The following is a 14,773-nucleotide window of genomic DNA, read 5'->3' as shown; positions in this document are numbered from 1 at the left end:
TAAATAACACCAAGTATACAAGACAAGACAAAACAAATAAAACAAGGTGATGAATGTCTCAATGTTCAAATTCTTGATGATTGAGATAATTGTTAATTGTTAATGTAGAATATTTGAAATTATACAAGTATGTCCTGATACGGTGGCATAGTGCATGCTGACATTAAAAGGTACACTTCTACTTACATTTAATGGTACACTGTGGTCCAGCAAATGCCCTGACACATTGGCAGACTACTTACATTTAATGGTACACTGTGGTCCAGCAAATGTCCTGACACATTGGCAGACTACTTACATTTAATGGTACACTGTGGTCCAGCAAATGCCCTGACACATTGGCAGACTACTTACATTTAATGGTACACTGTGGTCCAGCAAATGCCCTGACACATTGGCAGACTAAACATTTAATGGTACACTGTGGTCCAGCAAATGCCCTGACACATTGGCAGACTACTTACATTTAATGGTACTCTGTGGTCCAGCAAATGCCCTGACACATTGGCAGACTACTTACATTTAATGGTACACTGTGGTCCAGCAAATGCCCTGACACATTGGCAGACTACTTACATTTAATGGTACACTGTGGTCCAGCAAATGCCCTGACACATTGGCAGACTACTTACATTTAATGGTACACTGTGGTCCAGCAAATGCCCTGACACATTGGCAGACTACTTACATTTAATGGTACACTGTGGTCCAGCAAATGCCCTGACACATTGGCAGACTACTTACATTTAATGGTACACTGTGGTCCAGCAAATGCCCTGACACATTGGCAGACTACTTACATTTAATGGTACACTGTGGTCCAGCAAATGCCCTGACACATTGGCAGACTACTTACATTTAATGGTACACTGTGGTCCAGCAAATGCCCTGACACATTGGCAGACTACTTACATTTAATGGTACACTGTGGTCCAGCAAATGCCCTGACACATTGGCAGACTACTTACATTAATGGTACACTGTGGTCCAGCAAATGCCCTGACACATTGGCAGACTACTTACATTTAATGGTACACTGTGGTCCAGCAGATGCCCTGACACATTGGCAGACTACTTACATTTAATGGTTCACTGTGGTCCAGCAGATGCCCTGACACATTGGCAGACTACTTACATTTAATGGTACACTGTGGTCCAGCAAATGCCCTGACACATTGGCAGACTACTTACATTTAATGGTACACTGTGGTCCAGCAGATGCCCTGACACATTGGCAGACTACTTACATTTAATGGTACACTGTGGTCCAGCAAATGCCCTGACACATTGGCAGACTACTTACATTTAATGGTACACTGTGGTCCAGCAAAATGCCCTGACACATTGGCAGACTACTTACATTTAATGGTACACTGTGGTCCAGCAAATGCCCTGACACATTGGCAGACTACTTACATTTAATGGTACACTGTGGTCAGCAAATGCCCTGACACATTGGCAGACTACTTACATTTAATGGTACACTGTGGTCCAGCAAATGCCCTGACACATTGGCAGACTACTTACATTTAATGGTACTCTGTGGTCCAGCAAATGCCCTGACACATTGGCAGACTACTTACATTTAATGGTACACTGTGGTCCAGCAAATGCCCTGACACATTGGCAGACTACTTACATTTAATTGTACACTGTGGTCCAGCAGATGCCCTGACACATTGGCAGACTACTTACATTTAATGGTTCACTGTGGTCCAGCAGATGCCCTGACACATTGGCAGACTACTTACATTTAATGGTACACTGTGGTCCAGCAAATGCCCTGACACATTGGCAGACTACTTACATTTAATGGTACACTGTGGTCCAGCAGATGCCCTGACACATTGGCAGACTACTTACATTTAATGGTACTCTGTGGTCCAGCAAATGCCCTGACACATTGGCAGACTACTTACATTTAATGGTACACTGTGGTCCAGCAAATGCCCTGACACATTGGCAGACTACTTACATTTAATGGTACACTGTGGTCCAGCAAATGCCCTGACACATTGGCAGACTACTTACATTTAATGGTACACTGTGGTCCAGCAAATGCCCTGACACATTGGCAGACTACTTACATTTAATGGTACACTGTGGTCCAGCAAATGCCCTGACACATGGCAGACTACTTACATTTAATGGTACACTTTGGTCCAGCAGATGCCCTGACACATTGGCAGACTACTTACATTTAATGGTACTCTGTGGTCCAGCAGATGCCTGACACATTGGCAGACTACTTACATTTAATGGTACACTGTGGTCCAGCAGATGCCCTGACACATTGGCAGACTACTTACATTTAATGGTCACTGTGGTCCAGCAAATGCCCTGACACATTGGCAGACTACTTACATTTAATGGTACACTGTGGTCCAGCAAATGCCCTGACACATTGGCAGACTACTTACATTTAATGGTACTCTGTGGTCCAGCAAATGTCCTGACACATTCGCAGACTACTTACATTTAATGGTACACTGTGGTCCAGCAAATGCCCTGACACATTGGCAGACTACTTACATTTAATGGTACACTGTGGTCCAGCAAATGCCCTGACACATTGGCAGACTACTTACATTTAATGGTACACTGTGGTCCAGCAAATGCCCTGACACATTGGCAGACTACTTACATTTAATGGTACACTGTGGTCCAGCAAATGCCCTGACACATTGGCAGACTACTTACATTTAATGGTACACTGTGGTCCAGCAAATGCCCTGACACATTGGCAGACTACTTACATTTAATGGTACACTGTGGTCCAGCAAATGCCCTGACACATTGGCAGACTACTTACATTTAATGGTACACTGTGGTCCAGCAAATGCCCTGACACATTGGCAGACACCAGCAACACATGAACCACCATTTTCACAGGGAGGATTACACCTTGCAGTTGGAACTGTAATCAATGGTGATAAAAATTTGTAATGGATAAGGACCATGATATGGTGTTATTGTAATGTGACCACTATGTTTTATTAAAATACTGAATGGTTACACACTGGAAAAATGTAACTAACCAATGTAATCTTATATTGTAAAGAAGACAATGTTTGCTTGAAAACGCAAATGACAGTTCCTGGACGAAAAGGCAGTTCATAACATGTTCAACAATGAATAAAATTTCAAAGGAAAAGAATTGAATAAGATTTTCCTTATTCATTCGAACCAATAACTATGATTCGAACTAAGAAATCCAACACTCATGTGAAAGTTACAAAAAATTTACAAAAAATTAAGAAAGGAAACCTTTACATTTGGTGAATTTTCACAACATTTTGAAAACAAATTTCCTACCATAAATACATTTCAAAGACAATACAATGGATTTGTCAGTTGATATTTGTTGCATACATTTAACAGACATAATAGCTTCAAACATCTATTCAATATTGACACATTGGAAGAGCTGGCATATTGAATTTTGGGAAAATTCCCAAAAAGATAAATTTCTGACATAAACATTTACGTTTGGTTTAAGGGAAGTACTAACATGTAAGCTCTAAGCAAGATTCAGTGTAATTGCTTGGGGGGGGCGGGGAGAGAGAGAGAGAGAGAGAGAGAGAGAGAGAGAGAGAGAGAGAGAGAGAGAGAGAGAGAGAGAGAGATGTGAATGCATCCACAAGAGAATGAATGGATCAATAAATGAGAATACTTACTGTGAGGGTATGAACAGTCCATCCCATAATATTCATCTGTACATATACATACTCCAGCATCACATATACCACCATTTTTACATTCTGGAATGCAGTCTGTCATATGACAAAAAGGCATTTACACAAAGAAGAAGGATTGATAAACAATGAACTTGACATGTAAATGCTAACCAGCATGCCATGTGGCAGCAAAGCAAGACAAACTTCCAGACTCAAACTGTGGTTGATGACATCTTCTATATGTGTGTGGCTGTATATTAATCATAGTATCTAGGTGATGACAACCAAACTTAAGTTGTCTATGACCTTTAAGATATTCATATTCTGTAAACTCATTGCAATGGCTGGATACTACCATGGAACTCTATTGTTGGGTTCACCAAGATATGGAATAGTTGAATGTTTCATTGAGAATTTTCAAGAACCTTTGCCCCATTATAGCATTCAGTGTTCTATAATTGAATTGCAATATAAACGAAGATCAATGGGTGCAAATATTGAAAAAGTATTGTTTACAAATAAATAACACATGAAAATGACTCACTGGTGGATGAACAGTCTATTCCACTGTAGCCAGATGGACACTCGCAATATCCATCAACACAAACTCCTCCATTCTGACAAGCTGGATAACATTCTGTAGTTTAAAAATAGCACCAATGATATTGTGCCCCCATTTGAACAAACTGAAGTTTAGAATACCAACTGTTAAAGCCACAGTTCTAAATCCCTGGTTCTTGCCTTGGTGGTTGATGACATTGACAGTTTCTATGATTTTGGTCCTTTGTTCTCCTTTGAAAGTTAGTTACAGTTTGTAAATTTTCTCAGAAATAAGCTGATAAAAACCCTGCTCCTTTAAAGCTATCCAATACTTGTTTCACAAAAAAACATGATTTGGAAAAACCATGAGAAACTTTTTCCCCAATATTTGCATATGCAAATGTAATTACCATTTCAGCAAATCAACAATAAGTTGTCTCCAGCAATTAAACATAGGGCCAAAGTCCCTGAAGCTACTATAGACATGGATACAAAATTAAGTATTTCCTGACTGTATGAAATTATCTCACTAAGGTCATCCTAGGGACCTGTAAACCAAATATTAAAGCTGTCTGACCAGCGGTTTTGAAAAAACAAGTGACCCAACAGTCGACAGAGCTCTGCTGTGTTATGTAGGGAATAACTTTTTGTGACACATGTATTGATGAAGAAGGTGGATATCTTTGATAGCTCATTTCAGGATGGCCTGACAAAAAATGGCAAAATTAGCTGCAAAAATACAAAATTGAAGATTTCATCATAATTTCAATATATTACATTGAGATAAACCCTAGGAACCTGTATACCAAATATCAAAGCTATCAGATGAGTAACTTTTGAGAAACAAATATTTTGACAAAAATGGCAAAAATTAACCCAAAAATACAAAAAATGAAGATTTCATCAAATTTCAATATATCACACTAAGACAACCCCTAGGAACCTGTATACCAAATATCAAAGGCATCAGAAAAGTAGTTTTTGAGAAATACATTTTTTGACCAAAAATAGCAAAAATACACCAAAAATACAAAATTGCAGATTCCATCATATATTCAATATATCATATTTAATTCATCTGTAGGAACCTGTAAACCAAATATCAAAGCTGTCAGACAAGCGGTTTTGATGAAATAAAGTTTTGACCAAAAATGACAAAAAAATTCCTTAAAAATACAGATTTGCATATTTCATCACAATTTGAACAAATGTAAATTGGGTTATCCCTAGGGACCTGTATATGAAATAACAAAGCTGTATGACCAGTGGTTATGAAGAAGATTTTTTACCAAAAATGCCTTTTTTGGCGCTAATTTGCATATTTTCAACAATATCAAAAAATTAAAAAAAAACAGTTTCTCAAAATCATATTTTTAATCTACACAACAAATATCATATCAGGAAGTATTGCGGTTCTCAAGATATTTGAGTGGACGGATGCCTCACAAACGGACATACATACATACATACATACATACATACATACATACAGTACATACAGACTGAAGCCTGACTGATACCCATCCCAATAGCTTCTATAGACTATAGTCTATAGAAGCTAAAAATGATATAAATTTGAAATTTATCTAACAGGTACTGTGGGGAAAATCATATTTTAACAGAAAATGGGAAAAATACAAATGTAAATTTTAACTTTGTTTGTACAAATCTATCTGAAATCATCCCGTGGAACCTGTAAACCAATTCAAAATTAATTAATATCCAAAATGTAGCCTTCAAAATTGTTATTTGCAAAATTTTTCATTTGTTGTACATAAGACTGTTGATATTTTTTTGACAAATGTGTAAAATCCTATTATACCTACATAGGCAAAAGTTACTTAAATTTGAACAAATAAGTGGAATTTGATATATTGCAGAGTTGGACGGCATTAAAACATTTGATGAAGGGATAAAAGCAATTAATTAAGTTCTATTTATCCGTTGTTCCAATCACATGACATTTCTTTAACTGCTATTTATTTATTTATATATTTATTTGTTGCAACCCTTTTCAAGCAGGGGCTCACTGGAAACAAAAGGAGCAGCAAAATTACACTGGGCACTGGAAATGCAAATAAAAACATACAGAAGAGCTACATGTAGTTGAAAAAATCTAACAAAGAAATCAAGCCATCATTATCAACTAAACCATATTGTTAGAGACTAAAGCTGAAAAGGAAATATAAGTTAAATTAAAAATTTCTTCCTGCTATCTACTATATCTGTTAAAAAACGTCTGAAAAAGTTGCTAGCTCACTATGTATGGTTATAAATATATTTCATGGTTGTCACCGATGGCAACTATGAATGCATGGTCACCATACTGACAATGGCTGCATCTGCTTTGCTAATCTGATCTGGCAAATGGCCTACACACTGCAACAATCAGTAGCATTTGGAGATACCTCTACAGATATGTATGAAGATTTCACTATCACTAGTTTCCAGGAGAGTATTTGATGGACTTAAAAATGTTGGAAATACTGTTACGTTTGATTTGATACAATGTGGTGTGGATAAAAAATGTTGGATTTCTCAATGTTTCGTACTGCTGGGATTAAAGATGTAAACCATGTTTTGGGACATGAAGTACAATTGAAACAATAATATTTGAGATAGAAGCCACCATGCCTGGCATGTACACTGCAGCTATAGAAATGATTACCGATTTGGCATTGAGCCATGATTTGAGATTCGATTTGAGATATGAACTGCAGCACATGATTTGAAGAAATGGGCATTGATTTGAAAGTTATCATTGAAACAAATAAGTAATAAACAGACATAAGCCTTCACTTGAGATTAATCTGTACTTGAAATAAGAGGATATGAACTCACCAATCTCATTACAGTCTTTTCCGGTCAAGCCGTCAGGACATTGACATTCACCATTGATACACACACCACCATTCAAACATGGAGGATCACACACTGTGAATGGATCAAATTTTAAGAAAGTTCAAATGTTTAATGTTTAACTTTTTTATGTTTAACAATTTTCAGGTCAATTTCTTAAATATGGAGAAACTGGCCAGAAATTGTGATGTGTTGAATGAAATTACAAAGAGTTAGGGGTATGGTGGCATCACTCAAATGCATGCCCACAGATCTCTACATAAGATAAAACCCCCTTGGTGACAAGCATTCTCCATTTTCACAATACTCAGCTGATATACTGTTTATGTCGAATCTTTTGAAGCTTGAGAAGTAAATGAAGTTTCCACTGTCTTGTTTCTGTGAAAACCAAAATCTGATTTTCAGAAACAGAGTTAACAAAGGGGCAACTGCTATTTTGAATTTGAAATATCTGTAAAAGGTAATTTGTTTCTCTGGTTCTAAAATTTCATCCTTTGTGATCTCTGATTTGTATTCATGATGTTAAGAGAGTAAGGTTAAAATGTTTCAATGAATAAAGTTTGAGCCTTTGAATCAAAGCATGCATATTAAATGTATTTGTTGCAATGACCAATCACTGAATCAAAGCAGGGACAGTATTTGTTGTAATGACCAATCACTGAATCAAAGCAGGGACAGTATTTGTTGTAATGACCAATCACTGAATCAAAGCAGGGACAGTATTTGTTGTAATGACCAATCACTGAATCAAAGCAGGGGCAGTATTTGTTGCAATGACCAATCACTGAATCAAAGCAGGGGCAGTATTTGTTGTAATGACCAATCACTGAATCAAAGCAGGGACAGTATTTGTTGCAATGACCAATCACTGAATCAAAGCAGGGACAGTATTTGTTGTAATGACCAATCACTGAATCAAAGCAGGGGCAGTATTTGTTGCAATGACCAATCACTGAATCAAAGCAGGGACAGTATTTGTTGCAATGACAAATCACTGAATCTACAAAGCAATGCTCTCAAAGCAGGGTAACAATATTTGTTGAAAGCTTACCTTCTACAGAACAACTTCTTCCTGTAAAACCTTCTACACATTGACACTGTCCATCAACACACTGACCACCATTCTCACACTTTGGAATGCAGTCTTTGAAGAAAAGAATTATGATTGGGGTGTTAATTGGCTTTGCTTGATAGCCCTGGTTGACAGTGTTAAAATGAAGAAAGATACTTGTAATATTGCTGTGAATACGTAGCGATGCTGTTGTATCGATCGCACTCAGGTCATTGGCATCGCCATAATTGGCTTTATCAGTAGTTTATTACTATATCTGATTAAGCACACAAAATAATCAAATAAAACAGTCTTTGAATATAAACCCTGTACCTGCTTTACCATTGACTATCTACAACTCATCCTCTACTCTTGCTAACTACCCCATGTATGTTTGACCATCTCATGTGAGCTGTCAACAGTTCCTGCTTGAACTTGAACATTTGCTCTCTCCAATGTTGCATATTGAATGTCTAAGAGACTGGATACTTTGACAATTTATAAGTTAGCTACTTGGTGTTGTCAGCAACCATAGCCATGGATATCTACTACACACACTACCAAAATCTATAACAGACATTACCTATATGAAAATTTTGGAAGAGCAGAATGTGTGTAAGATATCTGCAGCACATTAGCATTTGTATATTTTGTTTACAGGAATAGGAAAAAATCTCTTAAAACAATCCACAGATTCTTGCTCAAAAATTGTGTGTGGCAAATGATGATAAGAAACATTATTTTGTTGAATGGAAGCTGCAAACAAATGTGTGAAGTCAAATCATGAATGTGGGTTACATGATACATACACTATACAACTATTACAAGTTAATCTTGGCAAGGTGCATGATATGAGTTATATGCTGGAAAATAAACAGATGGCTAATGAAGGTTGTGAAGGAAAATAAGCTTTCTTTGCCCAATCTCTGGTGCCTTGTCTTATATCAACCAAGATTTTATCGAAGCGTGACCATCCAAATTCAAAGGATAGCTTGGCCCTCTGAATTCCCTCGTGGAGAAATCTAGGAAAATCAAACACTCACCAGGAATACTGCAGTCAATTCCACTGAATCCAACAGCACATTTACATATTCCTTCATCACATGCTCCTCCATTCAGACATTCCGGTATGCATAATGGTGGTGAAACTTCTAATACAATAAAGAGTGAAAATGTTATTTTATCAATAAAAGTTGAGTAAAATTATTCACTTCAGTTGAAGGTTAAACCAAAATAACGATAACATTATCAAATTTGGCACAATCTTTATTAATCAAAGAAGATGATGCGTTAATGTTACATTTGTTGGAGACAATGAAAAGCTTGGATTTTAGTCACACAGTGTTAATTTGCTACCCAGCATTCTGGAGCCAAGGTTTTAGTTATTATATATTATATTATCTCATGCTACATGCACCATTCTGATTGGACGAGAGCTCATTCAACAGATACTAAAATACTTTTTTTGGAAGTCACTGTGCTAAAATGGGCCCCTAAACAAGCATATTCGAAAACTGTCCAGTCGGTGTATTTGAACTGTACACCTATCAAAACTTTATTTGTTTCAAAGACCAAAGTCTGAATTTCAACACATAGATAAAGTATGATTTTCTAACTCTTGCTGAACATAAGTTGGGGTTGATGATGAAAGGAGAAGCAGCACATTTGAGTGTGATGTACACAAATCATTAGAATGGGACAAGACAACAGCATGCACTTTACTTGATTCAGCAGGAGTCAAGATGCAACACATGATGTACTTCACCATTCACAAAAATGAAACAAGTATTCGTTCATACACAAACAAACTGACACTTCCTCACAGCAAAGGTATGTCAGATATTCTTGACCAAAGTTTGGGCTACAGCAGACCAGGGTATTCCTACGATATAGACCAAGAACTTCAAATGTTTCAACGCAATCCAGACTTATGAAAAATGCTCCGTCACAGGTGCTGCATTTCCTAAATTTGATCTCTCAGATGTCCGTTTTCTGCATTTAGGGCTTACAGTTTTAATTTTCTCAATGAAATAAATACGCTATAATAAGATTGATGTTTGCCTCACCTGACTCACAGTGTGTGCCACTGTAATCTGGAGTGCATATACACATTCCTTGTACACATAATCCACCATTCAAGCAGGGAGGAATACAGCCTTCTAAGAAATTAAACCATGCATGAAGAAAAAATTTTGATGAACCACTTTTTATAGAAAGAGGAAAACAAGCAACCTCGAGGCTGATATTAGCTCCAATCTGATATTTAAGATAATTAAGATAAGTGTGGCTGGTTTGTCAATAAGATGACACTGATAAACATGGGCAACCAGGAAGTCAAGCAAAGGAACTTCAATACCAAGTTTTGAAGTAAATAGACACAAAGTTTCAGAGAATATTTTTTGAGCAAGAACCAGGAAAAATTACCCTAAAAGCAGATTAAAGCAGTGGTTATAGTAAAGGCACAGGCTTCCACATGTGAGACAATAGCAATGCAAGCCATAAGCTATGTCAATGCAGTCACCAAGTATGGTGACTACTGCAATGCAAGCCATAAGCTATGTCAATGCAGTCACCAAGTATGGAGACTACTGCAATGCAAGCCATAAGCTATGTACATGCAGTCACCAAGTATGGTGACTACTGCAATGCAAGCCATAAGCTATGTCAATACAGTCACCAAGTATGGTGACTACTGCAATGCAAGCCATAAGCTATGTCAATGCAGTCACCAAGTATGGTGACTACTGCAATGCAAGCCATAAGCTATGTCAATGCAGTCACCAAGTATGGTGACTACTGCAATGCAAGCCATAAGCTATGTCAATGCAGTCACCAAGTATGGTGACTACTGCAATGCAAGCCATAAGCTATGTCAATACAGTCACCAAGTATGGTGACTACTGCAATGCAAGCCATAAGCTATGTCAATGCAGTCACCAAGTATGGAGACTACTGCAATGCAAGCCATAAGCTATGTCAATGCAGTCACCAAGTATGGGGACTACTGCAATGCAAGCCATAAGCTATGTCAATGCAGTCACCAAGTATGGTGACTACTGCAATGCAAGCCATAAGCTATTTCAATGCAGTCACCAAGTATGGTGACTACTGCAATGCAGGCCATAAGCTATGTCAATGCAGTCACCAAGTATGGTGACTACTGCAATGCAAGCCATAACCTATGTCAATGCAGTCACCAAGTATGGTGACTACTGCAATGCAAGCCATGAGCTATTTCAATGCAGTCACCCAGTATGGTGACTACTGCAATGCAAGCTATAAGCTACGTCAATGCAGTCACCAAGTATGGTGACTACTGCAATGCAAGCCATAAGCTACGTCAATGCAGTCACCAAGTATGGTGACTACTGCAATGCAAGCCATAACCTATGTCAATGCAGTCACCAAGTATGGTGACTACTGCAATGCAAACCAAAAGCTATGTCAATGCAGTCACCAAGTATGGTGACTACTGCAATGCAAGCCATAAGCTATGTCAATGCAGTCACCAAGTATGGTGACTACTGCAATGCAAGCCATAAGCTATGTCAATGCAGTCACCAAGTATGGTGACTACTGCAATGCAAGCCATAAGCTATGTCAATGCAGTCACCAAGTATGGTGACTACTGCAATGCAAGCCATAAGCTATGTCAATACAGTCACCAAGTATGGTGACTACTGCAATGCAAGCCATAAACTATGTCAATGCAGTCACCCAGTATGGTGACTACTGCAATGCAAGCCATAAGCTATGTCAATGCAGTCACCAAGTATGGTGACTACTGCAATGCAAGCCATAAGCTATGTCAATGCAGTCACCAAGTATGGTGACTACTGCAATGCAAGCCATAAGCTATGTCAATACAGTCACCAAGTATGGTGACTACTGCAATGCAAGCCATAAGCTATGTCAATACAGTCACCAAGTATGGTGACTACTGCAATGCAAGCTATAAGCTATGTCAATGCAGTCACCAAGTATGGTGACTACTGCAATGCAAGCTATAAGCTATTTCAATGCAGTCACCCAGTATGGTGACTACTGCAATGCAAGCTATAAGCTATGTCAATGCAGTCACCAAGTATGGTGACTACTGCAATGCAAGCCATAAGCTATGTCAATGCAGTCACCAAGTATGGTGACTACTGCAATGCAAGCCATAAGCTATGTCAATGCAGTCACCAAGTATGGTGACTACTGCAATGCAAGCCATAAGCTATGTCAATGCAGTCACCAAGTATGGTGACTACTGCAATGCAAGCCATAAGCTATGTCAATGCAGTCACCAAGTATGGTGACTACTGCAATGCAAGCCATAAGCTATGTCAATACAGTCACCAAGTATGGTGACTACTGCAATGCAAGCCATAAGCTATGTCAATGCAGTCACCAAGTATGGTGACTACTGCAATGCAAGCCATAAGCTATGTCAATGCAGTCACCCAGTATGGTGACTACTGCAATGCAAGCCATAAGCTATGTCAATGCAGTCACCAAGTATGGTGACTACTGCAATGCAAGCCATAAGCTATGTCAATACAGTCACCAAGTATGGTGACTACTGCAATGCAAGCCATAAGCTATGTCAATACAGTCACCAAGTATGGTGACTACTGCAATGCAAGCCATAAGCTATGTCAATGAAGTCACCAAGTATGGTGACTACTGCAATGCAAGCCATAAGCTATGTCAATGCAGTCACCAAGTATGGTGACTACTGCAATGCAAGCCATAAGCTATGTCAATGCAGTCACCTACCACGTTTCAAACATGGTGGATCACAAGGTGGTTCCTCCCCTGAAATTAAATTATTCATAATTTGTTATTTATGTCACTTGAAAGTGGTCTGTAACTTTTTTGTTGAAATCACTCCGCGCTAAAAATGAAATGTTAAAAATATTCAAATTGCAAACACTGCTTTTTGGTTTAAGGAAGGAGATTCCAAGATATGCATGAATCTTACCCATAGAATGAAAAAAGTCATAGCTTAGAGGAGACACTGATACAATGGTGTAACAGTGTGCAGGGTATTTATTTATTTATTTATACAGTGGCTTGGTACAAGCCTCTGTATCAGCCAACTGCCTTCCTTTTTGTACACTCTGTCTTCCAACAAAAGCTACATGATGGTAAAATTCCCATCAATACACAACACATATTAGGGAAGCTATTAAATGAAAGACAAGCGTTGTTTCATTGATTGATTGATTGGTCCAAACCTTGGAAGCAGTAATTTTTAGTTGTCAAGGAAAATTGTCATGGCAAATGTGAGTAAGAATGAGTGAACTCACTTTAGTACGTGATCATGGCTTTGGGAGGGATGTGAGCTCATGAAATGTTTGTCAATAATAGTAAAATTTACATTATAAATAATTAATCCCTGGAGAATGTTCTGGTTAGAACTGTATTCAGTCCTCATTGCCTCATTGAATGGAGAGTTCATCAATGGGTAATGATCAACATTTAACTGCCAGTATAACTTCACGTTTTCAAAGTTTAGACATTGTGCATTACATGTTTTAGGAAGAAGTAGGTATAAATGTTCAGTGCTGAGTCGTGATACATACAACTAATTTCATTGAGTGAGTAGTGCTACCATTCTTCCTGCCATAATGCGTGGTTTTAAATCCTGCATACAAATTATACTAATATTCCAACTCTAACATAACTCATGATTGTTTATTTCGGCAAAAATGCAACAGGATAAGAATATCGAGAAGTGAATATCGAGAAGTGAATGATTAATATTTGTAGTACCTTTGTGGACTGACTGATTAAAATGAACATTGGTAAATCGAGATGTCAAACACCAACTGAATGTTAAATAAGCTGCAACAATACTCTAAAATTAAAATTCATCAAAATTGTAAAGTTTGCTGATTTCACTCTTGCAATGACCATTTTAACAATGATTAGCAATGTCACTTTCTTCCCATGATGCATTGCAGAACATCAATACTTACCTTGAATACTGCAGTCAACACTGGAGAAGCCATCTAGACATTCACATTGGCCATTGATACATTGTCCGCCATTACGACATTCTGGTATACATGGTGTAGATGCTAAACACAAAGCAATAACAAATAAATTACATGCAGTTTACAAACTATTCCATTGTAATGATATCAACTGTCACATTAGAATTAGAGTTTTGAACTTCTTGAAGTAAAGGTTACTAATTTACAAACCACAATGGTACACAAGCCCAAGATTGAATGTTAATATCCAATCAAAACCTGCTTGCTAAAATCACCATCCAATCAAAACCTGCTTGCTAAAAATCACCATCCAATAAAAACCTGCTTGCTAGAAGCCACCATTCAATCAAAAATGCTTGCTAAAAATCACCATCCAATCAAAACCTGCTTGCTAAAAATCACCATCCAACCAAAACCTGCTTGCTTAAATCACCATCCAATAAAAACCTGCTTGCTAGAAGCCACCATTCAATCAAAAATGCTTGCTAAAAATCACCATCCAATCAAAACCTGCTTGCTAAAAATCACCATCCAATCAAAACCTGCTCGCTAAAAATCACCATCTGATACAAACACTGCTTCCTAAAACTCCCAATCCAATCTAAACACTGCATACTAAAAAAATCCCATACAATCTAAACACTATATACTGAACAAAAAAC

General features: G+C 37.8%; 1 protein-coding gene across 26 annotated transcripts in view; it reads right to left on the bottom strand.

The window, feature by feature from the left end:
- Positions 1 to 14,773, bottom strand: part of LOC139126300 (kielin/chordin-like protein) — a 141,197-nt gene that overhangs the window by 57,514 nt on the left and 68,910 nt on the right. For 25 of the 26 annotated variants that reach the window (XM_070692345.1, XM_070692348.1, XM_070692352.1 and 22 more), the window contains 9 exons: positions 14,094 to 14,195; positions 12,889 to 12,927; positions 10,194 to 10,286; positions 9,171 to 9,278; positions 8,128 to 8,220; positions 7,059 to 7,151; positions 4,222 to 4,314; positions 3,678 to 3,773; positions 2,813 to 2,917 (listed from right to left, as the gene is read on the bottom strand). In XM_070692345.1, coding sequence (XP_070548446.1) covers positions 2,813 to 2,917; positions 3,678 to 3,773; positions 4,222 to 4,314; positions 7,059 to 7,151; positions 8,128 to 8,220; positions 9,171 to 9,278; positions 10,194 to 10,286; positions 12,889 to 12,927; positions 14,094 to 14,195 — 822 coding nt within the window. The remainder of the gene's footprint in view (positions 1 to 2,812; positions 2,918 to 3,677; positions 3,774 to 4,221; positions 4,315 to 7,058; positions 7,152 to 8,127; positions 8,221 to 9,170; positions 9,279 to 10,193; positions 10,287 to 12,888; positions 12,928 to 14,093; positions 14,196 to 14,773) is intronic. The other variant, XM_070692347.1, reaches the window with a different exon arrangement.

This window comes from Ptychodera flava (genome assembly GCF_041260155.1).
Source record: "Ptychodera flava strain L36383 chromosome 3 unlocalized genomic scaffold, AS_Pfla_20210202 Scaffold_27__1_contigs__length_13241970_pilon, whole genome shotgun sequence".
NCBI lineage: Eukaryota > Metazoa > Hemichordata > Enteropneusta > Ptychoderidae > Ptychodera > Ptychodera flava.
Note: the sequence above shows the minus strand (reverse complement) of the source record. Positions and strands in the feature narration are given on the sequence as shown.